Genomic DNA, 25,356 nt, shown 5'->3' with positions numbered 1-25,356 from the left:
GCAACCAACATATTTTTAAAGATGGACTACGAATATAGAAACCCACATGAAGGTCAAAAGTGAGGAATTGCTAGATTACCAGCGAGGTGACTATCAAGGAATGTGAGAGGAACTGCAAACCATCTCTAGGAGGGAGCTGATGGGCGAACTGGCACAATTTCAAGAGGGTCATCACGGAACTTGTTCAAAAATATGTGCCGTAAAGAAGGATGACAAGAAAGGAAGCTCGATGGATGCCACAGGTCGTAAAACGAAGATGGGTAACCAAGAGGAATCTGGAGAACGTATAAATCCACAATGGACGTCATTGATTATGAGTTATATTGTATGAGATTGTACAGCCTGGTTGATCAGTCCGGCAACCAGGAGGCCTGGTCGACGACCGGGCCGCGGGGACGCTAAGCCCCGGAAGCACCTCAAGGTAACCTCAAGGTAAGGTATACAAAAGGGCACTAAACTGCCATCCCAAATCCATGTCCTGATCCATTCCAAGTGCTATATAGTCGTAATGGCTTGCCGCTTTCTCCTAATACTTCCGTTCCGTTCAGCCACGCGGAAAATCAGATCAGCCAAAAGAAACTACGATAGAAAAATTACCCATTACATAAAGATCTCAAATTATTCTATGCCTATATAAGAGGTAAAACCAAAACAAAGGGCTCGGTTGGACCATTAATAGATCGGACTAACCAAGCCATAACATGCGAAATAATTAGAGAGAACATTGTCAAACTAAAAGACTCTAAAGCCCCATGTGTGGTTGGAATCCAGTCTAAAGTCTAAAAGGAATTGACAGAAGAACTGTGCCTGCCGCTGAAACAACTTTTCACAAAATCCCTGACCCAAGGGGTAGTCCCTCTAGAATGGAAATATGTAAATGTTATCTCTTTTTTTTAAAAAGACAGAAAGAGCTCAGCAAAAAACTACCAGCCGATCAGGGTGACATCACACATCTGCAAGCTCATGAAGAGAATCCTCAGAGAGGGAATCATTCACTATCTTTCAGTGAACAACATTGTACAATCGACATATCTAGATTTGTTAAAAACAGATCCTGCCTTACAAATGTGCTCACATTTTTGGAAAATGTAACCAGCTACTCAAAGGCATTCCAGTGGATGTACATGGATTTTGTTAAAGCTTTTGATAAGGTACCACATGAAAGACTGACAAGAAAATTACAGGCCCATGGAATAAATGGTAAAATATTAGAATGAGTAAAACAATGGTTGAAAGCAAACAAAGGGTTGTGCTAAATGGAAACGAATCGGAATGGAAAAATGTGATAAGTGGGATGCCACAAGGGTCCATTCTGGGTCCAACTCTTTTTGTCATATACATCAATGACATAGACGATGATATTACAAACAATATCATCAAATTTGCAGAGGACACAAAAAGTTATGGTAAAGTGGGAAATGATAACGATATTGAAGTCTTACAAAGAGATCTACAGGAACTCCACAAATTGTCAGAACACTGGCAAATGAACAAATCCACAACGGGCCGTGATGAGGGTTCGAACCTACGTCCGAGAGGATCCCAGACGCTGCCTTAATCGACTGAGCTACGACATAAATTATATAGATATACATATATAATTTGTTCATTTGATGCATCGCGCTATTGTGCTTTCTTTGTGTAATGGCAAATGCTTTTTAATATCGACAAATGCAAGATCTTGCATGTGAGGCATAACAACCACGCCACAACTATCAAATTAATTGCATTACATTACAGCAGATTGATAAAGAAAGGGACCTTGGAGGTAAAATCTACTGCTGCACCCACTTGCACAACAGGTGGGTGCAGCAGTCAGAAATGCTAACCAAACTCTTGGGATAATCAAGCGTACCTTTAACTATAAGGAAAAAAAAGGAAAATAATTCAACTGTATAAATCTCTGGTGCGCCCCCACTTGTATAACTGTATCCAGGCATGGAGATAACATCTTCAGAAGGACATGTAGCTGCTCTGGAGAAGGTGCAGCACCGGACATCAAAAGTCCTTCCAGAGCTAAGTCATCTTTCTAAGCCATCTACTACCGGGACTCTTGGTCCCGGTAGGATTTGGGATGGAACGGGGAAAGGAATGGTGCCCAACCACTTGGACGGTGATACATGAAGCCCACATTAACAGAATAACAACAGTTGCATATAGCATACAGGACAACATCCGTGTAGCCTTCAGAAATCTAGACAAAGGGACTTTCTGGGCCCTATATATACAACGAAGGTGAGATCTTTTTTTTTTTTTAGTTTAGTTCATTTATTATGCGCCCCATACCCATCTTGTGGGCGGTAGTGGAAAGGGTTACAGAGGCACATAATGGGCTCAGGGACTGAACCCCACAATTCATTTAGCTAAGCAAGTTACAATATTGATGAGCTAGTTACAAAATTCGATGCACATCGTCACATTAAGAATGGACTCGAGACCGACCTCAAGTACAGTTTCTAATTTAAGCAACTGACATGTGGAGAGCTAGTGTCACAATTAATATGTTTGTCCTGCACACCGCCCCCCATCCAGTGGGCGGCGGTAGACAGTTAAATCTGCATGTGATTTATCCAACTCAATTTCATTGAGTTGGATTGAGCATTCCAATCTCTGCTGTAAAATTGAGTTGGATATGAGCATTCCAATCTCTGCTGTAAAAGCCGTAATATTTCAGGAAATTAGGGAAGACAGAAGAGCAGTTACTAACACTCAGAGGCCAGAAAGCACGAGTATAAAGAGCTATGACATGTTTACAACCGAGAATTATATGTACGGCCAACATAAACATCCACTAGACAGTGTGTCATTGTAATTGCCAGAAGTAGGCTGGGATATTGATATCTATGGCAAGTGGCTGCAGGTAATGAATCTCCCAATGGTGAACATTCCAATTGTAAACTATGTGAACAAGAGCTGGAACATGCTCTCCAACACTATATCTGTGATTGCCCTGTTATAAGTGACCAGACCAAATGGTATGAGGTACTTTGAGCTCTGTAATTACTTCATACACTCAGGAATATTGGAAGATATTCTTGTGCTGTACCCAGATTTTGCCAGTGGAGGCTAATAGATCAGCTATCTTCTGATTTTTTTAGTCAGAATTGATTTGTTTTTGTAATGAGGCTGGTATTTGCTCCCCTGATTCCATATATGACCAACCATCCTGTGAGATGGCAGTTCCCGTGGGGTAGTGGTTAAGACACTCGCCTGGCGTTTCACGAGTACTTTGTCCTGGGTTCGTATTGCCAGGAGCCCAAGTGATCGCTCCCACTAATAGTGTGCTGCTAGGGGCACCTCTGGGCTCGGGCGCCATTGAGGTAGTCCTCGAAGAAAAGCTGAACGACCTGAGGAGGATGGCGGGAAGAATAGGGGCTTTGGATGCTCACGATGCTTTTGTACCTTCTCACAAGGTGCCTGGCTTTGCCCAGACTGACCTATTTCCACAGGTGTGCTTCCTCCTTCGACAGCCAAAAATTCACGGAATATGACTCACTCCAAAAGTCAATAACTATGAAAATGTTAAACCTTTCCTATACAAGATGACCAATGGGACCAAGCAACGCTCCCAGTTAGACTCGGGGGAATAGGTATTCACAAGGCAACACAGTTAGCATTGCCGGCATTCTTATCCTTGACCAGTGCTACAAGTGAATTAGTGAATGAAATACTACCAGAATACCTTAGGACCTCCATTGGGATTCATGATCCCAAATTTGAGGAAGGAGCTGGTCAGTGGGACACTAGCCAATTCACACCCTCGACCAACTTCTCCAAACGACGGTAAACAGTCCAAATGGGATAGCCCCATAGTGGAGAACATCGCCAAAGAATTGCTGGAGGCAGCTTCTCAGAAGGACAGAGCGCGTCTCCTAGCTGTGCAAGCCCCCATGCCGGGGACTTCCTGTTGGCAGTCCCTAATTCCGCCTTGGGCACCCGCCTGCACCATCGAGCCCTAAGTATTGGTGTTGCCCTGCGCCTTGCCGCTCCTATCTCCACCGAACACCGGTGTATTTGCGGCCATGCACGGGCAGACCAATACGGCAGCCATGGTCTCATCTGTCGTAAGACACAGGGAAAGATTGCCAGACATGAAAAATGAAGCAGTCAATGACATCATCAAGAGAAGTTTGGCTACAACTGGGTGTCCAGCACAAAGGGAATCTCAGCTGTGCAGACCTGACAACAGCCAAAAACGCCCAGTTGGAGTCACCCTGCAGCCATGGAGAGAAGATAAATAGGTCGTATGGGATTACACGTGTGCATCTACATTGGCTGATACCTATCTACCTTAGAGCACAGTTGGGGGAGGTGGGGCAGACACCTTCAGGGAGACCCAAAAAACTAACAAGTACCGAGTCCTAGAACGTTGTAACAGGTTCGTGCCGATAGGCTCTGAGCCTCTGGGCGCCTGGGGTAAATGTACACTTAAGTTCTTAATGGAGGTGGGCGAGGAACTCATTGGGAAACTAAAGACTCACGAGCGGCCAGTTTCCTGTTCCAGCGCCTCAGTGTCGCAGTTCAGAGGGGAAATGCGTGCTGTATCCTGGGTACGCACCCAACCTCCGAGGAGCTGGACGAGGTCTTCGAACACTGATTGTTATTTTGCTATATATATATGTGTGTGTTCTCTGTAAACTGTAGTATACTCTAAAAATATATAAATGATGCAAGTATATATCATTCAAAATTAAAAGAAAATTTTAATTTGCTATAAATATTATTATAGTACAATTATATATGACATGTATTATGCTAAATTAGTTTGCAAGAAATTATGTGAATAAGCAAACCATAACAAAGCACATCACTAGAAAGTGCTTGAAAACTTTGAAGTGCTTGCATGCTTGATGGCGACTATATATATATAATTACTACTTCATTATCAGGGTTGTAGACAATATCGAAGATTATTATAAACAATACCCTCTAATTTATCATACAATTATATTGAGAGAATGTAAGAATAAGATGTAAAATAGAGGTAAATGTTAGTATTTGTGGTGTTGTGGGGGCGCGTGTTGGGAACGCTTGGCGCTGCGCTCTTGACGCTCTCACCCCCTCCAGTCCACGAGGCCCTAAACGGTATGCTGGATTCTTAATTTTAACTGCAACATGTCCCTTACAGAGACCATGAATGATTTAAAATTACAAGACGTGGTACGTAGCATGAAGTGGAGCTTGACACGGAGCTCTGAGGGCACGTTTGGTGTAAGATTAAGGCAGTGATAGGGAAGAATGAGGTAAGAAATGTGAGTGAGGGAGACGGTCCTGGGTAGTGAGGGTGAGTCAGTCCCGCGCCGACGCTCCTCCACGCTGCTGCGCATCATGGCTGAACAAATGGAAGTAAGTTTTCCCCGCGCTTGTATTCCCTCCCTCACCTGCCCCTGGTATCATCTTAACTGGTGTGGCGCTGTGTGGCTGCTGGTGGGGTGAATTAATGGCCGCCTTGAGGCCTTTATGCCTCATAGTGAGAATTTGGGATTCGAATCTGTGTGTGGTTGGCGCCACGTGAATGTGCTCATCGACCCACAACAAAGACCGGGACCATTTTGGTAGTGTGGGATTTTGTGTGATTTGTGTGTGTTTGGCGGGGGTGTGAGGGGCTAGGGTGAGGCGTGAGGCTAGACAAGGTGAGGGACAGTGTGATGTGTGAGGAGAGGACGGGCCCACGAGGGTGGTGGAGCAGGGCGACCCCAGGGCCGACCCCGGACGCTTCACCGGGGTGTCCACCTCCTGCCTCTCTATTGCGTCTTCTCTCCTCTCCTCGGCCAACACCACCTAGTTATGTGGGTTTAGGTAGAAAGTTACATATTTTGTAGAGCCATGTGGCTGGATGGGCCTTTGTTCACTGGTGTTGGGCATGATGGGCTGGGGTTGATGCTGGCCTCGTACTGGGCATCTTAAAGGTCTATTGTACTCTTTAGTCAAGAAAGTCTTTATTTCCCATAAGCTATAAGTATGTCTTTAAATGTTGATATGTTCTCTTGCGACGAAGAGCAGTTGATGAATTACAATGTCGATACTGTTGTGAATGTAGTGTGTTTTAAGTGTAGTAATTTACTATATACTGTTACTGAAATTTTAAATATTAAGAATTCTGATGTAAATGATACTTTTGGTATCAGGCCATTTTCTCACATTTTTAAATTATAATACTGTATACTTAAGTCATAATTTTTTTAGGAAGTTAACATTAATCAGTAATGTATTTGGAGTTTGGAAATATAGTGGTTTGTAAACCGCTAATGATGTTTTCCAGGATGGTTCAAGATTAGTCCAGAAGCGCTCGTACTGTATCACACTCGTGAGACAATTGAAGCATGTGTTATGTAGGTTAGTTATATTTTATATCATAAGGAATATGTTGGTACACTAAAGTTTCACAGCATGTAACCCTGACATTGATCACGGATGTGCTGGATAAAAGTTGATCGAGCAAAAATTTTGTGTGCTGGGCACGGGCCACTGCAATCCATACAATTACCCTCAAAGCTAATGAAGCTTCCTATCATTACGTAAGTAATGAAGAAATATGATGTACTCGTTATAATGTTGATGCTGAATATAGAACATTGAAGTTTTTTACTCTGAAATAATACTGTAATTTTATAAAAATTACAGTATAATTTATAACAATTTAAGGGAGCCGGTGGCCGAGCGGACAGAACACTGTACGCGTGATCCTGTGGTCCCGGGTTCGATCCCGGGCGCCGGCGAGAAACAATGGGCAGTTTCTTTCACCGTGATGCCCCTGTTACCTAGCAATAAATAGGTACCTGGGAGTTAGACAGCTGCTACGGGCTGCTTCCTGGGGGGGGGGGGGGTGCAAAAAGGAGGCCTGAGTAGGAGACCACAGTAGCTCAATGGTTCCAGCTCCTCCAAAATTTGGATATATACAGTACTCGAAGTCAACGTTTTCAGCTAAGGTTAGGCGTCCTTGTACAGAATGTCAAATGACCTTTACAAGGTGAATAGTTAAATTTAGGTCAACAGTTTTATTTCAATCCCGATTTAAAATTGGCATGGAATATAAGTTGGAGAGCCACTCAATGCCTTTAATTTGATATTTGAATGAACTGAAATGAACTGAACTGAAAGTTGCCATAGGAGCCGAAAGTCATCTTAAAATAAGGCATCACCATGGAAAATCTACCCTTTTTTGTAAAATTTAAGGTCGGTTATCTCCGGAACTTTTTTAGCAACAAACTTGAGAAGTCATTCAATATCTCGTTGAGCTCTGTAGGTGTACCACATTGTACACAAATTGAAATTGGTGCCAGAAAATTTACCAAAGATCTGGCTGAACTGGCATGGAATACATGCCACAGGTCACTATAGTGACCTGTGTGTGTAGTCTAAAAACTGAATAAAATTTTTGTATAGTACTTAAATTGTAAAGTGTTTGAATCATTTGTTTAAAAGATAAAATGCTCACTGGCATTACAAGGTTGTCCCGCTCATTATTTTATGGAAATTGACTATGACTCCTGCAGAGTAGAATGGATAAACCAGCATTTTAGAAGATAGTATCACCATACCTAAATATCACTACAATCCATTGGCCAACATTTTCACAAACTATAGAAAAGATAACCTATATCTTAGGTTCACATTCGTGCTAAAATTAAGTTCTTGTAAGTCTTTCCAATGATGTGAGTAATGAGATTTGGCTCTGAAATGTCCGAGTGGGCGCCAGAAGACTTTGTTCCTTTATTTTAAAGTAGTCATAACTTTTTAGGGGAATTATGTTTAATCACATTAGATGTGGGTAGGTTTGATACAAGTTTTAAAAATTATATGCATTAAAATTAATAGTGATATTTTAGACATTCTGGATAATATATTCCCACACCTTGTCCATCTGGCATGGTAACCACACATCATGCTCGTCCCGTGCCTCGCCCAGACCATGCCCTCGTACCTCATGTTTTACCCCACCACTTTGAGGGCATCCTAATACAGTACTGTACTCTACAGTATTAGTTTGTACCACGTGTTGGACAGTATAGACAGAATATATGTGAAGTGTGATTTTATTGGAAAATATCACATTCTTTGGTATGTATATAATATGTAAACCAATGTTATTGTCAACAGTAAGAAAGTCTTGGTAATCTAATACAGTACAGTAGTAGAAAATGTATTATTTACAATAGCACTGAAAAAGTGGTCTTGTCATAATTACCCAAGACTGCATACCTGATGAACAGATATACAGTAATGCATTTTGCCTGATGTTAATAAAACAATAAATATAAACAATACATTAATAAAACAAATTTGGTTAATTTTGAAAGGGATTGTGGTGAGGGAGGGAGGGAGTTTTCCCTCCACACCAACACGGCCAAACACAGCTTTTTCCAAGATTTTTATTGATTCTCGATTATAAACATTTAATTTTTCACCTTTCACATTATTTAGGATGATAGTGTGTAGAGTTGTTTACTTTGTCCAGTGAGTGATTGTGAACATTATTTAGCAGTGGGTCTTTTTTTTAAACTAAATATATGAATTAAGGAACCTGCAGAAGGCTCGTCTTATTGGTCCATACGAGGCAACTCTAATTTATTTCCTCCCAAACTCACTCGTATTCAGTATATGGAGCCTAGATTTGAAAGTCAAGGGATCACACTTCTATTATGTTGCCTTGTAATCTCTTTAACAAATAAACAGCCTTGTTTATATCCAGTACTTAACTAGATTTTCCCAATCTAAAAAATGTAGTGTGGATGAGCTGAGGAGGAACTGTAGTTTGTCAGTAAGCAAGGCAATACTACTGCCTATTGCTCGAGAGCTGAGTGGACAGCGCTTCGGATTCGTAGTCCTGAGGTTCCGGGTTCGATCCCCCGGTGGAGGCGGAGACAAGTGGGCAAAATGTTTTTCACCCTGATGCCCCTGTTACCGAGCAGTAAATAGGTACCTGGGAGTTAAACAACTACTACGGGCTAACTCCTGGGGGCTGTATAACAAAAAGGAGGCCTGGTCGAGGGCTGGCCCGTGGGGACATTAAGCCCCGAAATCATCTAGAGATAGATAACCCCCATCTCTCTCTCCCATTCACTGCTCCCCCCTCCCCTCTTCCCCATTTCACTCTTCTTTCCCCCTCTTCTCTTCCTCCCTGCTCCTTCACTTCACTCTCCTGTCTTCACTCTGCTGTCTTCACACATCACTCTCCTTCACTTTGTACTTGCCTCTCATCTCCTACATACTTGTGTATAACAAATAATCATGCATGTGAACCATATAGTACCAAACATTAGTTGGGGGTGGGGGGGATTGGCTTGTTCTTTAAGACCTCTGCTTTTGTCCCTCTGGATCGGGCATTTAATTCTTTCCATTATCGAGGCACATGATCAGAAATGCATTTTTCTTGGTCCCCTTAATTTTGTATTGTAAATTTTAGTGTAATCTTTTTAGCAATTGCATTTTAGCAGTACAGTACCTAAAAAGTATAATCAACTTTTCCCCATGCAAAAGTGTAATTAAAGGTCTAAAATTAGGTTAAAACATACTAATATTTAACAGACTGGCCTATTCAAAAGAACTGTGGGGAATCTTTATTTAGATGAAATCTGGTGGGCTTGCTGTAGGTTTTGTTCATGCAATTCCTCTTGAAACCACCTTCCTGATAGACCAGAGCTTGTTAGTTCAGACATTTTACAAAGTTTCCACTCAAGTGGCAGCTACACAAACTTGACAATAATTCATCCTTAACTATCTTTCTACATCTCTAACTGACCATTTCCAATATTGTTTCACAATTCATCAGAATCTTAAGACACTACTATTGGGCCAAATAGGAAATGACTGCAGTTCCCATATGCTTAATCAACATTATCCTTGTTATAGTGGAATTAAAGTTTAATAGCTCAATAATTTTATATTCAGCTAACATAACACCTAGTGGCAGTCAGTTATGCAGTGGTAGTAGTGGGCAGTTTGGTCAAGACCCACAAATATACTGGTTACATATTAATTTACAAAAAAAGTATATTTTAATTTTTTTTTCTAAAATTCTCCTTTGGGCCATGTGTTGGGCTAGTCTTGCTCTTGAGGTAGCCTTGTTTAGCAATTTACAGATAATTAAGTAATAAAATAGATTAATTCAAAGAAAATGTACATCTTTTCATAGTTTTTTAATAAGACTTAAGAAAAATAATTGTGGTTACATGCACTCCAAAGTTAGGGTAAGTAGATTTGATTTTATAATTTTTTCTTAATTTAAATATTTTCAATGCTGTACTGTAATGTATTGTAAATTATACTTTGAAAAGAATGCTAGGAATTGGTATTTAATGTTTTGAGTACAAACACCACAGGAGCTGTTGACAGTTAGACCTCCAAATACTTTAAATGCAGGATATTTTTACCTGGATAAGTTGAAGGAATTTGTTGTGTATATATTTAATAGAATGCTTTAACATTTGAATTACTTGCACTAAACAAAGAAGTTAACTCCACAGATTGTAACAGAAGCCATCATCAAAATGGAGAAAAAATGTGAAAAGGAGAAAAGGGTGGAGAGGATGCCAGTTGACGAAATGACATCTAAGGATTATTACTTCGATTCATATGCTCATTTTGGCATCCACGAGGTAAGAGTTGTTTTGATTTAGTAGGTTTTAGCACTTGTAGGGGGAGAATCTTTGGTGGTGATATCTCTTGGTTTTGTCATGTTTATTTTCCTTATTTTTCTTCAGGTAGGTTTCTATTCAGTGTGTGTTATATTTGTGTAAATTTGTGTATATGCAGTACTGTACTGTGCTTAAATTTTTAGCCACAGAACCAATACAATAGAGTATTACTGAAAGTGGCCCATGTAGCCCATAGTAACTTTCTTTTATATGTGCTTCGTTGTATTGGTTTGAAATACTTCTGTGATATTGAACAATATGAAAATAATTAAAAATATTGTAATGCAGATGGTATAAGAAATATATTTATGGACTTTAGGAGAGGTTACACAATATGAAACTTCACATTATTTCAATTGCATAAACTTGCAACATTGGTGATATAATCTTTAGCAAGGACCTTTCAAGTGATCAGAAAAGATTAAAGGAACAAAGCCCTGTAATGGTGGTAGAGGGGGGAGGGTAATGGTCAGTAAAGTTTTCTTTCGTCATGGGGGAGCAGTCAAGTGTTCTCGGGTAATACCTTCTCATTCATTCTTGAAGCTCACTTGTAATTTGAGTGCATTTAGTAATTTGAGTGGGTATGAATTGCACTGAATCTTACGTATTGAACATTTGTGTATTTCATTTTAACTTTATTATTACAGGAAATGCTGAAAGATGAAGTCCGTACCTTGACCTATCGCAACGCAATGTATCACAATAGACACCTCTTTAAGGGAAAGGTGAGATATACTAGACTAGAAATTATTTTATTTTTGTTATACTATTTGTAGAATAATTTTTATTTGTCGAAAATAAGTTGTCTATATATATTGATGTACTGTACTGTACTTGCCAATAATTATAATGCCACAGAATTTATATTTGACAATTTTTGTGTGTGCAGACGGTGTTGGATGTTGGGTGCGGTACTGGTATTCTCTCCATGTTTGCTGCCAAAGCTGGTGCTGCCAGAGTGATAGGAATTGAAATGTCCAATATTGTAGAACATGCAAAGAAAATTGTATCTGCCAACAATTTAGACAAAGGTAAGTGGTATTTAGCTATAAATTCAGCATAATTGTAGAACCATAATCACACTACAGAATATAAAAGTTCTATTTTACTGTATTTGCATATAACACTACAAAATCATACTAAAGGGTGGCCTTGTGGGGGAATGTTTTTCACACATTTATATCTCGATGGTGATTGGAAAGTAAAAGCAGAGAATGTCGTCTGCATAAAATCCAAAATTAAACCTAACTGCACAATAATTATATAAATATGTACCACATTAAAAAAAAATGGAGGTGCGTATCTTGCAGTGGAATGAAAAATGACAAATCATTATGTGAGCTTGAGAAATCACTTTACATCCACATGTAGTAATGCAAGGTTATAAATTTTTTTATACAAAAGCCTGCATAGGTTGTCAATATTTAAGAATGAAAATGAGTCGGGTTCCATTTCATATTTTGGGCTGTACCTTTAATAACCTTTAATAATAAAGAGAGCCAGTGGCTGAACAGACAGAACACTGGATGCGTGATCCTGTGGTCCCGGGTTTGATCCCGAGTGCCGGCGAGAAACAATGGGCAGTTTCTTTCACCCTGATGCCCCTGTTACCTAGCAGTAAATAGGTACCTGGAAGTTGGTCATCTGTCACGGGAGGCTTCCTGGGGGTGGAGGCCTGGTCGAGGACCGGGCCGTGGGGACACTAAAAGCCCCGAAATCATCTCAAGATAACCTCCCATAGTATTTATGTAGAAACTTTTTCTTTTTAATCAGAGTAGCTGTAATGACTCCTTAAATACAATAGTAAACATATTTCATATGAAACAAAATGGTGAAAATTTTTTATTTATTGGAAATTTATTACCCATATTACCAGACAAGTCACTTTCTGTACATATTCTTTTGTCAATCTAAATGTGAATCTTCATTTGTATTTTACTCGTTCATGCACCACAAACACCTTTACTGTACGTTTGTAGTGTATGATGGGTTCAAGTCTTGCCGCTCTGATGTCAATATCAGTTCCTGAAATTTTGGATAAGTACACCATAATTTTGTTTTATTGTAGGATTCAGAAAACAAATATTGGTGAATAAAGAAAAATACTAAACATGAGCACAGTGGTTCCAAATACTTCAAAATTAATTAATAACAATTACCGTCTATTATTATTTCGACTGTAATAGTCGGAGAAATCAAGTCTTGGTAACAACTTGTTGGGCAGTCTCCCAGTACTGCCTGGATGATTAGTTATTTAAACTGTCAGGGTTTATTTGAACTAATACAGGCAAAACTTGTCCATTATATGGTCATCTGTTCTGTGCTCCAGGCATGATCAATTTGAACATTATATATTTCTTGAGATGGGTGAGGTAAACAAACACCTAGACACATGCATGGGGTCCATATGCCTCTATTATATGTATTTTGTATATGTTACTATTTTTTTTATTACAGCTAATGTATGTACTGTATTTTGTTTCTCCCCATCAATCATCAGTTGTCGAGATCATTCACGGTAAAGTGGAGGAAGTGACACTACCTGTGGACAAAGTTGACATTATTATAAGTGAGTGGATGGGTTACTGCCTCTTCTATGAGTCAATGTTGGAAACTGTGCTGTACGCCCGTGATAAGTGGATGGCTGCGGATGGTATGCTGTTCCCTGACCGTGCTACGCTATTTGTTGCCGGTATCGAGGTGAGACCGACTTTTACCAGGCCCCAATAACTGCTCAAAGTTTAGGGCCAAGAGCATTTAACACTGGTTTTGGGGGACATAATTCTATGCTTAATAACCAGCTTAACTCTTTGCTTTGAGCTGTATATTATGATACATCCCTATAGGTGTAAAATATAAATGTATATGCAGTACATATTGGACTGAAGGAATGCTAAAGTGAATTTTCTTAACTATAACATAAAAGTATGTTCCTGTATGAACTCCATCATGCTTGTATGTTAGGTGTTCCCAAGTGAAAACTTTGCCTCTTAATTTTCCTCAATTATTTTAATTATGCAGAATTTGTGGTTACTGTCGAATACCTTCGTGTATTTGTATGAATTTATTATTATGAATTTGTATGGCAGCGCATGAAATCGGTTTGAATTCTGCATTTAATTTAATCTTGAAGCTGTGGTGGTGGCTTTCATGTCATTCACTGCATTCCACTTGTTAATGACTCGTACAAGGTACAATTTCTCTATTTTTACTATTGCATTTTGAACTGACATTGATAGCCTCTATTCTCTAATTTTTTTTTATATATAAATTTAGAGATGCTGTCATTATCAACCTTATTCCTTTAAAAAAAAGTGTTTTTATTTGTGCTGATCATGTTCCCTCTGCTTCTTCAATCCTCTTGTTTAGTATTTTTCCCAAACACTCCCTGTAGTTCATTTTATCTTTATTTAAGTAGTTGGCCTTATTGCAGCCCTCTGTAGTTTTATCAAATTTCCTTTTATGCTTTACAAGGTGCAGATTCCATGCTGGTTGTGTGTGACCTAGTGCAGGTCTAGCATAGGCTGTGTTGATAGTTTTGCTAAAAATATGTTGATCATGTTTATGTAAGATTTATCCCATTTGTGTGCAGGACCGTCAATACAAGGACGACAAGATCAACTGGTGGGATAGTGTTTATGGTTTTGACATGTCGTGCATCAGGGAGGTGGCCATGACTGAACCCCTTGTTGATGTTGTTGAAGCAAAGCAGGTAAATACCCACAAGGTTGCTATTTTACCATTACCCATTTGTTTTAATTGTTGGTTTCGATAACTTGCTATTGATGGAGATGTCTGAGTAATAATGTATTGGTTGTAATATATAAATGGATTATGATAGTTATGTCATTTATGTTCTGGCAAAACTGGAAATAATGACAATTGCATCATTGCAGGTTGTGACGAACTCTTGCCTAGTTAAGGAGGTTGACTTGTACACAGTAAAGAAAGAAGATCTGGCCTTCAGTACCCCATTTCACCTTCAGGTAGAGTTAAGTAGTTCTATCAAAGTCCTTCATTGATTGCATTGTAAAGGATATATTTTGGCAAGTATTTTTAAGTGGTTAATTTAAGCATGTATGACATTGTTAAATTTTTGTTGTGATTAGATGTCTGGATATTTGCAAGGCAATAGACTGTTCTTATCCGTCATTCTGTTCTAATACAAACAATCCTTGCTTAATTGAACATTTGTATGTTCCACTGAACAATTTATACCAAATACAATTAGTAGACATTAGAAATATTTTTTAATGTCAGGGTAGTTAACAAATAGAATACATTAGGCAGTGATGTGGTGGAGGCAGACTCCATACACAGATTTAAATGTAGATATGAAAAGCCCAGTTGGCTCAAGAATCTGTATACCAGTTGAGTGACAGTTAAAAGGCAGGACTAAAGAGCCAAAGCTCAGCCCCCACAAGCACAGCTAGGCAAGTACAATTTGTTTGGACCATGCAGGAATTCATTAGAGCGAGGATGTACAGACCAACCAACACGTACCCTTTATTCCTGAACATAGCTAGGAATAAAGTAAACTATACACCAATAAATTGGGTATACATTTTGGTATATGTCATCTCCAAACACACAACCTCAAGGTTCCCTAACAATCCTTATCAATCAACACAAATATTTATTGACCCCAATAATATTTCAACCACAGGAGAGATTAATAAGTTCCCTGCAGGAGCCGACTGGCCAACTTGCTAAGTATTCTTTATTCCTAAGCATAATTCAGGCATTAAATGAACTACTGTATATAACATGACACCAAGAAGTGAAGGTAAACATGTGGGTAAATGTGAACTGGTTTTATTACCATACAGTAGCTGGTATAACATGAATGTAATTAGTCAGTTCTCCAGTTGAACTGGTAGTGTGATGTGTTAAATAAGATGAACAATGTTTCCTATACTCTTATTGGTCAAACAAAAATTAGTAGTGACCTGTTGAGAGGCAGGTGAAGTATAAAACAATACCTAATAATGTTGTAAGAACACCTTGCTGAATCTTCTGATGGGGCTTCCTACACAATTTCTAAGAACCTTTGTGACATGGCCATTTAAGAAATAGAAATGACGTTTAGCAAGTCTAGGTCCAGGTGTATAATGTTTGCTCATGGAATGATACTGGACAATACAGTACAAATACCAATATTTTGCTCCCCTCTTAACAAAATGCCTCTACACAGCCTTGTTCCTCAACATAATTGGTTCATTTTACATAACCCATCCTCACTTACTTGCTGCTGCTCCTCCCCTTAAATTCACTTAAGATACACACTTTGTCACCATTCACTTACCATTACTAGTATTGTATTCTATACCACTGTTTACGTTTTGGGATAGGAGGGCCTGTGGATACCTCTTTATATGATATCAAATCACGTCTATGTTAAATTTTTATTTCACATTTTGTTTTCTCGTTATACATTTTATAGTTTATTTTATTGTGTATTTGCCAATTTTTTGGTGTATATATTGGTAGATTAATATTACAAAGAATATTACATTATTAAATTATTCTATTACAAAGGTAGATTAATATTAATCATTTTTTGTAGTCCATTTCATAGTTATTATAAAAGGTACTTGTAAACTCATAAATATTTTGCAATTAATTCAGCAAACAACAATTGCTATATTGTCAGGAAGGCTATTGTTCAGTTAGCTTAATTCTTGTCTTCAGCTTAACAAATGACTGTTAATTTATAATTACTTAGATGTGGTAACAATACTGTTATGTTAGTGACTGAGAGTTATCCAAACGTTGTACATACAGTTCAACTGGAAATTAAAGAATGTTGGGTAGAAAAAGCAACAGTATCCTAAATATTGGCTTTAATTTTTTTGCTTTGTTTTGGACGATAGTGTATCATTATTCTTTTTACCAGTAGGATGGTAAATCTCACCCATCATTATACTTTACAGGTGCGGAGGAATGACTACGTACATGCCCTCATTACGTACTTCAATATTGAATTTTCTAAATGTCACAAGAGGACTGGTTTCTCAACAGGTGATTAAATCTATGCTTTAGTCAAGACATTTGGTATTGAGCAACAGATAAATATAAAATATTGGTGTGTGTGTATATAAAATATGTATATATGTATATTTATTTATTTTTCCATCTAATTAGGTTCTCTGTATGAGATATGGTCGATGTTAGTAAAGCATTCAAATTGGTTGTGGGAATATGTTGTGTATGATAAGTGCATTGAAATGGCTAGTGGAGATGAGGTGGTGTATGTGGACTTGGACAAAGCAAATAAGGAGTGCATAGGGGAGGGCTGGTGAGTTATTAGCATGTATGTAATTGGTTGTTAAATGATGTGAAGACTTGTCATGAAGTTGTATGTGTAAGAATTAATAGTGTAATGAGTGGGTGGGGGGGGGGGGTCAAAATTAAATTAATATTGTTTTAGGAGGGATGATAAGTGTCATTGCTGGCTTCTGGTGATTCTGGTTCAGAGATAAGCCAAATGGTAGCTCACCTTCCCCCCTCACTCTGTCTGCTCTAGTGGATTCAGACTTATAAATGGGTTGAATTGTAAATACTTTCATTATCTGCACTGTTAGTCAGGGAGTTGTTGCTGCTAGTGATTTCATAAATTTATCTGGTATGTAAAATTTTATGTATACATGTGCAAGTTTTTAGGAGACTAATGAGAGAGATGAATGTGTTGCTATTTTAGAGATTAAATGATTTTAAATTTTATTAAATGGTTGATACAAATGAGATGACTAGTAAAAAAAAAAAAAATAATTTGGATAAGCGAGTCGAGTACTGGCTTATTATATCATGTCATGAAGTTAAGACTGGTTAGAAAGTTATGTGGAGTAGTGGTGGTGGTGCATGTCCTTGTGGAGATACAAGCTGCTCCTGATGTGGGCAAGGCAAAGGGAAGAAAATTAGGCCAAAAATTAGGGACTCGCCAGAAACATATACTACCAACTGTATCTTGTTGATGTAAAGTATGTCAACTTATGAAGTGGTGTAGATATAACTGTTCAACACTTTAGGGTGACAGCATATTACTGCAAACTTCTATTTAAATTAATGTTGCATTAAATGTTTCCATTGCAGCTCCTGAAGCACGGTATACTCATTGGAAACAAACGGTCTTTTACTTCGATGATTACTTGACAGTGAAACATGGCGAAGAAATCTTCGGCACCTTCACAATGAAGCCCAACGAGCGTAACAATCGTGATCTTGATTTCCACATTGAAATGGAATTCCACGGTGAACTCTCAGACTGTCAGGAGTCTCATAAATATAAAATGCGTTAATTTTTTATAGGTAAGTTGTCGCTATCAGTGGACTTTTGGTTACAGCAATTTTGAAGTTTAATTTTTATTTAGAATAGTAAAATATTGGTATTTGTCTTTTTATCTTTACCTGAGAGCCACACTATCTAGTGGCCTCGATGAGGACAGAAAATCCGCGGCTTGTCCCCTCCATTTGTCCTGATTTTCTTGGTCACTGCCTCCATGGCAGTGACCATTTCCCCATCCTTGTTACCTTTTTCTCCTTTCACCCTCCCGACCTTCCCTAGGTGGCAGTTTGCTGAAGCGGACTGGAACCTATTTACCCTCAGTGCTGCTCTCTCTGACCTCTCCCTTCTGCCTCTCCCTCACTCTCCTTTTTCATGACACTGTCTTTGAAGCTGCCCTCCACTATTCCTCGCTCTTCCTTAACGAGGAATCGGATCTGGGAGTCGTCGTCAATCCATGAGGACTGGCTCGATGCCGTTGTCCTCCCTGTTCGCAAACCAGGGACTCTGGGAACATCCCCTAAGGACTTTCGCCCTCTTGCCCTCACAAGTTGTCTGCAAGTTCTTTGAACGTATGGTTAACGTTCATCTGATGTGGTTCCTGGACACCATCACCTTTTCTCTCCTTCTCAATTTGGTTTCCGCAAGTGCCGCAGCACAACAGATGTCCTGGTGAACTTGGAGGTCTATATTCGTACTGCTTTTGCTACAAAGACCTCCGTTGTTGCCATCCTTTTTGACCTGGAAAAGGCTTACGACACCACTTGGTGCTATCATATTCTATCCCAGCTTCATTCTTTTGGCCTTCGTGGTCATCTCCCTCTTTCTCCGCAGTTTCCTCTCACGTCGTTCCTTTCGGGTGAGGCTTCGTACCGCTCTCTCTCTGCCTCTTTTCAGCAATACGAAGGTGTGCCCCAGGGTAGTGTTCTGAGCACTACTCTCTCTCTGGTTGCCCTCGATGGTCTTCTTTCCTCTCTTCCTTCAGGTGTCTTCTCTGCTCTCTGTCGATAATCTTACCCTTTGCTGTTAGGGTGATGATTCGCCTCTCAATGCCGGCTTGAACTTGCGTTTGATGCCATGTCGTCTTGGGCCACTAATCATGGCTTTAAGTTCTCTACTACTAAGACTTGTGCAATGACTTACTCGGAAACGGGTCGTTCTTCGTTCCTCTTTGTCACTTTACGGTCATCCCCTTGAGTACAAAGATTCCGCGAAGCTTTTGGGGTTATTCTTTGACATTCGTTTGTCTTGGTCTCCCCATATTTCTTACCTCCGTTTTGAGTGCTCTAAAGCCCTTATCCTCCTCCGAGTATTGTCCCATACTTTTTGGGGAGCGGATAGGCGCACACTCCTTGCTTTACATTCCTCTCGTCCTGTCCAAGCTCGATTATGGTTGCCCTGCTTACTTGTCTGCTTCTCCTTCTACTCTTTGCCGTCTTGACGCTTTGCACCATACTGGGTTGTGCCTCGGTTCTAGTGCTTTTTGTTCAACTCCCGTCCTCAGCTTGTATGTTGACACTGGCTTCCTGTCTCCAGGACCGCCGTGATCACTACTGTCTTCGCTATCTTGCGTGGTCCTTGCAACATCCTTCGCCTCGCCTCTGTCGTGCTTTAACTTTAACCCCCTCCTGCGGTTCCTGTTCCTCTTCACCACCTCCCTCTTTCTGTCCGGTTATCTCTCTTACAGGATTCTCTTTCCGTTCGTATTTCTAATATTTCTCGTGTTCCTTCTTTGCCCCCGTGGAGGGTCCCCCTTCCGCAGTTTTGTACATCCTTGACCTGCATCACTAAAGCTTTTACCCCATCTATGGTTCTAAAACGCCTTTTCCTTGAGCACTTTTCTTCTCACTCCCGCTCCGTTTCCGTCTTCACCGATGGGTCTAAGTCTGCGGACGGTGTTGGCTACTGTTGTTTTTCCTGATCACACTTATGTGTGTCGCTTACCTCCAGAGACTAGCATCTTCACAGCGGAGCTTTATGCTGTTCTCTATGCTCTTCGTCTCCTGCTCTCTCATTGTCAATCTTCCTTTGTAGTTGTTGTTGACTCGTAGTGCCCTCATGGCTCTTGGGTCCTTTAATCCGGTTCATCCAGTGGGAGTCGAGATCCAGCATTGGCTGTTTCTTGTTCACAGTAAATTTAAGTCGGTTGAGTTTTGTTGGGTTCCCAGCGATATTGGTCTCTTTAAATGAGCGTGCGGATGCTGCCGGTAAGGAAGCTGTCCGCTCTTGTCCCATCTCGTAAAGGTATTCCTTATTTTGACTTTTACCCGGTTATCCAAAAGGTATTCCTTATTTTGACTTTTACCCGGTTATCCATTCCTCCATCCTTACCCGTTGGCATGCTTGTTGGTCATCTGTTACTGGTAACAAACTACGTTCTCTTAGAAGTTGTGTGTCCTCGTGGCATCGTCCTACCATGGCCACGAGGACACACAACTTGGGGAAACGATGGGAAACGGCCCTGGCGAGGTTGCATATTCGTCATACTCGCTTAACTCATGGTCACTTGATGGAGCGCCACCCTGCTCCTTATTGTCCTAATTGCATTGTCCCTCTTATGGTAGTCCATATCCTTGTTGAGTGTCCTGACTTCTGGGACGAGCGTGTCTTGTTTTCTGATCGTCCCCTGCGGTCGCTTATCTCGATAGTATTCTTGGTGACTTGGGTACTTTTGATATCGTTCACCGTATGCATTTGTTCTCGTATTGGCATCCTTGGTGATATTTAGCGCCCTCTGATTATCCCGCACATTTGATGGTGCTACATAGCCTTCCTGGTTTGGTGCTTTCTTTTGATAATTACTTGATCCCTCCTTATTTACAAGAATTTGTGTAATAACTTGATTCATCACATAATACATAGTTTCACTGGATTGGTTTACCTGGTATACATCATTACAACCATATAGAGTAGTGAACACAATATAAACATAATATAGAATGGGCGATGATACAAGGCTTAATAGGCAGCATATGGATTGAAAGAAAGATGTAAGCTACCAATGTGGCATCACAGATGACGGAAGGCTCCTAGTACATGTGACACATGTTAATGGTTCAATTGATGATTAGTTTACCTGCTTTACCTCATTACAACCATATGGAGTTGTAAAAAGCACATGGACATCATTACTTAAGAATATGTAATTATGATCAAATTTTATTCACTGACTGCATTCACCTTGTAACACTTATGGCGATAACGGCATTCACATAATAGCGTAACCATGAAATGATTGCAGATTTTTTTTAATGGGTTAATTTATAATTATTCATAAAATGCTGCATGTTAAAATGAATGTGGATTCCGAGACTTTTTCTTTTTTTTCAGGAGTGGAATTTTGCTACGTCCATCAGATGGTCGTCCACGATTATGCCGCAAGTTGACTTAGTCATTAGGTTCTCTACAAATGTAGCAATGGCTTCCTTCTCAAATGAGGCAACCAGGTTTTGTGTAATGTTGTGTATGTGAGGCCTAATGGGTCGTTGAAACAGCTTGTGGCACATCTTGTACGGACACTTGTGACAGTGCAGTCTTTACCAGCTGTTAGAACTGTATCCCAGCTGGTGGAGTGACCTTTGTGTACTCCTTATAATGGATGAGCTATAGACTCGGCCTCTCTACCAGTAGCAGTATTATATGAACTTGGTAGATGAGCATAATACTCTTGCCTCTCCAGTGTAAGAGGATTGAGGAAAGACTCTTGAACTCTCCCTACCCACTAGGCTCTGGCCAGTAACAATCTGGTGTCATTTTTTATGGTGCAGGTCCTCGGCAAAGAATAAGAACAGTTATGTGAAGTGATGGAAAAAAAAATTACGGAATGGAAAAAAAAATGGTGAAGTCAACTGGCTTGTTAAGTATTATGGACTTTGATTTTGAGCTAATTGGGAAAATTGCTACAGTATAATGGTAAGGATATTGCTGATTGATCATATGCCTCCATTTGTTCAGCTACATGATGTGCTGGTGAAGATAATTTTCTACTATTTAAATTTTAAAACTGTTAATTAACAATTTCAATTTAATCTATTCCACTAGTACTGTACTTACAGTAGTTAAAAATATTCATTTGTTCAAGTATATTTGTGTTGTGTATGTACCAAGAAGCTACTGTGAAAGTGTAGAAAGGTTTGGCAGATGTTCTAGTCCTTGGTTTGAGGACGTGAATTGTTGTACCAGGTTAGTGGGCGTCTTGTATGTTATTCAAATTATTTTTACAGATGGCAATAAAAAGAAATAAGAATGAATTTTTTTTTTTTTTTTGAGATGCTGACATTTAAATTATTCCATGCTAGTAGAACTTGTGTATCCATTACAAATGTTATTGTGGAAATATTAAGTCTTGCATATGGGAATCTTATCAAGGCAGAAATAATTCACAATAGGTATAAACTTTTATTTGTAAGAAATGAATTTGTTTGTAATTACAATAATTTTTTTCATTGGTTTTTATAGTCCTCCTAAGGTGAAAATGATCATGAGCAAAAATGATGGTAGGAAAACAGGTGAGAGTGCAAGATGGAGGAGGCCTGGAAGATAAGCGAGATTACCCTGGGTCAGTATTGATATGGCCCAATAAGCCTTCTGTGGCTCCCTTTATTCTTGTTTTTGTGATAATGATAAAGGAAGCAAAGATTGAATTGAGGCAAGATAGATGAGAAAGGGAAGCACATTGCAAATATTTTTTTTTAATCAAACTGGAGCTCTAGTATGTCATGAATATCTTCCTTATATGCAATGGGTATTTACAAATTATAATTGCATTTTGACTAAAATACAGTATTAGGTTAGTCATTATCATACCCTATTTTCCAGTCATTGGGTGAGGGGGTGTCGAACTGGTGTAAAAAGTTTAATGTGAAAGATTGTATACAGTGGTTCTCGTATGAATTGTTTTATACAATGCAGATATTAACTCCTGGTAAACCATTTTCACCAAACTTTGGCCTTTACCATATGGTAATACTTGTCCTCTGCTTTCAAGAGGATAGTACATTCAATAAAAGATAGGAGCAGGAATAAAGGTTTAAAACTCTGAAAGACAATGTCTCTAAAGTGTAAATTTCAACTGAATAATATCGGCTGGTCCTCGAGTGTGGAGCCATCACTTGGTAAATCATAGAAGAAAATTAAATCCCTCCAAAGTTTTGCCATGAGATGCACCAAGAGTAAAATGAGCCTAGGATTGACTAGGTGAATTTAGCAACATTATCGTAGATGGGGTAACATAATCCACAAGTGATAGGTTTGACAAAGTGGATAGAGGCAGCCTTTTCCAGGTGAAGGGACAAGCCGAATGAATGCAAACAAATATTTGTATCAATTTAGAGGCAAACTAGTATAAACATTGATGATGGCAGCAACTACTATTTAGTTTTGAGGTATGAATGCCCCAGGTACAATAGCAATAAATAGTGTGTGGGGAACTGGACTGGTCCAGAGAACTGTTACCTCTGAAGGCAACTAGATTAGCACCTGCTAATCATCCTGAGCTTCCTCTCCTAATCTCAAGGATGCCATTTTCCAATCCTCCTATTCCTTTAACATGCACTACACTACTACATTGTCTCCCTGGCTTGGTGCCTCCTTTTGGCAATTAATCATTCAATGCCTTCTTTTGATAATTACTTAATTATTCAATGTACCTCAACCATCCAGGTATGCTCTTTAATCATGTGGATTAAGTTACTTCAAATCTTTTGTCATCTTCATTTCGTACAGTACCTTGTATATTAAAGCGACATGTGCTATTCATTGTGCATTGTCACATTTTATTGATTTTACATCATGGTTTGCAGATATACCTAATGATTGGCATTAGCACTCTTGCATTGGCTGTGCTTGCATAGATTGCATGTTGAACACTTGGTCTCGGTGTCAGATGCACTGATTTCTCTAAATCACTCACATTCACGATATTTAAATTTTTCCAGAAAAGCCCAATTTGTGTTCGTTTACTCGACATAACTGCTCTCCATCCCCATTGCTATGGGTACTTTTGTCAACATTAAGTTTTAAGCTTTTGCATAATCCATTTGCTATTATTAGGTCTATGCATTAGGTTTACAAATTAGTATTCCCCTCCCCCCCCAGTTCCCATCCATGCATATATCTGATAAAAAACAAAAAAATGCCAAGGTAAAAGTGGTAGACATAGCAGAGTAAGAGAGACAAGACCAAGACAGCCAGACCTAAACCTTGACCAGATGTGTGATCACAATGTGCAGAGTACTTTCTTCCAGGTAAAAGATGAGAACTAAGGACCCACATGTGGTGGTTAACAAAAACTAAGGAGCCAGATTAATGTAAGGAAATCCTCATGTGGCTTGGTTAAAAGTGTTATTGCTTGATTAAAATGAATAACCAATCATGCTCGACTAACAAAATACTGAATGACAATACAGTAGTGGAATGTATACTGTACTTGTCCCATGGGGTAATACAAGTTTACAAATTCCAGTGGCTATGTGGCTTTACACTACATCTTTACAATCATCGACTTGACTAGGCAAGTTAGCACACATTTCAGAGTATTTAATATAAAACTTGGACTAGCCTTTTTCAATATTGAACAAGGGTTTTAGTAACAAACACCAATTCATATTTGACATGCAAAGTGCACTTAGTTTATATATATTTAACACATTAATATATCTCCTTTGTTATATCCTTTCATTTGTTACTGTTAATTGCACAAGTGCTAGTAACTTTGATGTTCCTTCTGGCATTAAGTTAGGGTGGTTGGGAGGGGGGGGGGACCTGATTAGGACAGGTAATTTATTGATCACATGCTGAACCTATTCAGAGCTGCTTTGTTGGGGCTCTTAGTCATCCACCTTGTATAGTATAATGTCCTGATTTTTGGGATGATCTGAAATCTCCATCTCCAGTATTCCTTCGTATATTACCTCGATAAATTCCCTTGAATCTGATGGCTTTGACATCACCCGTCCTGTCTTTTTGCTCTTGTATTAGCATCCACAATATCGAGGAATTTTTTGGTGTTCTGTGATAGTCTTCTTTCTTAATTTGTTTATAAGGGAGGTTTCTAATGGATAAATTTTATCCATCTCTGCACGTTCAAGTGAGTTTGTCAATTCTGTATGAAGACTTAGAACCCTACTTTTGTCAGATTATGCATTTCAGCATTAACCAACATTAACCAGTGTCATTTTAACTAAATCGTCTTGCAGCACTCCAGTCGTCGTCACCCATGTAGATTGATCTTGATTCTTCCGATACTCTAGCTGATGCTCTATATATACTACTATTTTGAAGGTAAGTTTTAACAAGTTGGCAATAATTTTGAAGGCCATATGAATATGTGGGCAATTTGCTTGCAACCTAAAACCATTGCTCTTGGATTTTGGAAGGGGTAAGAATGACCTGGGATTAAGTCCAAATTATTATTATATTTAATCTCAACCATATCTG

The 25,356-nt window shown here is 39.2% G+C and overlaps 1 protein-coding gene across 9 annotated transcripts; it reads left to right on the top strand.

Moving 5' to 3' along the window:
* Positions 1-5,002: 5,002 nt before the first annotated feature.
* Positions 5,003-22,364, top strand: Art1 (arginine methyltransferase 1). Of its 9 annotated transcripts, none has more exons than XM_069319156.1 (10): positions 5,003-5,085; positions 10,467-10,598; positions 11,285-11,362; positions 11,527-11,668; positions 13,138-13,337; positions 14,230-14,349; positions 14,534-14,623; positions 16,571-16,658; positions 17,730-17,945; positions 21,250-22,364. In XM_069319156.1, exons 2-9 carry the CDS (start codon positions 10,491-10,493, stop codon positions 17,933-17,935), a joined length of 1,032 nt encoding a protein of 343 aa, XP_069175257.1. In that variant the 5' UTR covers positions 5,003-5,085; positions 10,467-10,490; the 3' UTR covers positions 17,936-17,945; positions 21,250-22,364. The 9 variants fall into 9 exon arrangements, with proteins under 9 accessions (XP_069175257.1, XP_045626050.1, XP_045626047.1 ...); XM_045770094.2 differs by having other exon boundaries at positions 14,534-14,629; XM_045770091.2 differs by having other exon boundaries at positions 5,048-5,160.
* Positions 22,365-25,356: the final 2,992 nt, after the last annotated feature.

The sequence above is a fragment of the Procambarus clarkii genome, chromosome 92 (assembly GCF_040958095.1).
Source record: "Procambarus clarkii isolate CNS0578487 chromosome 92, FALCON_Pclarkii_2.0, whole genome shotgun sequence".
NCBI lineage: Eukaryota > Metazoa > Arthropoda > Malacostraca > Decapoda > Cambaridae > Procambarus > Procambarus clarkii.
This window is presented reverse-complemented; position numbering and strand designations above follow the sequence as displayed.

Coding starts and splice junctions, on each gene's coding strand:
- Art1 (XM_069319154.1), top strand. CDS start 5,649: ATGTGTGAGGAGAGGACGGGCCCACGAGGGTGGTGGAGCAGGGCGACC. Junction 11,363..11,526: donor GACACCTCTTTAAGGGAAAG/GTGAGATATACT, acceptor TTGTGTGTGCAG/ACGGTGTTGGATGTTGGGTG. Junction 14,350..14,533: donor ATGTTGTTGAAGCAAAGCAG/GTAAATACCCAC, acceptor GCATCATTGCAG/GTTGTGACGAACTCTTGCCT.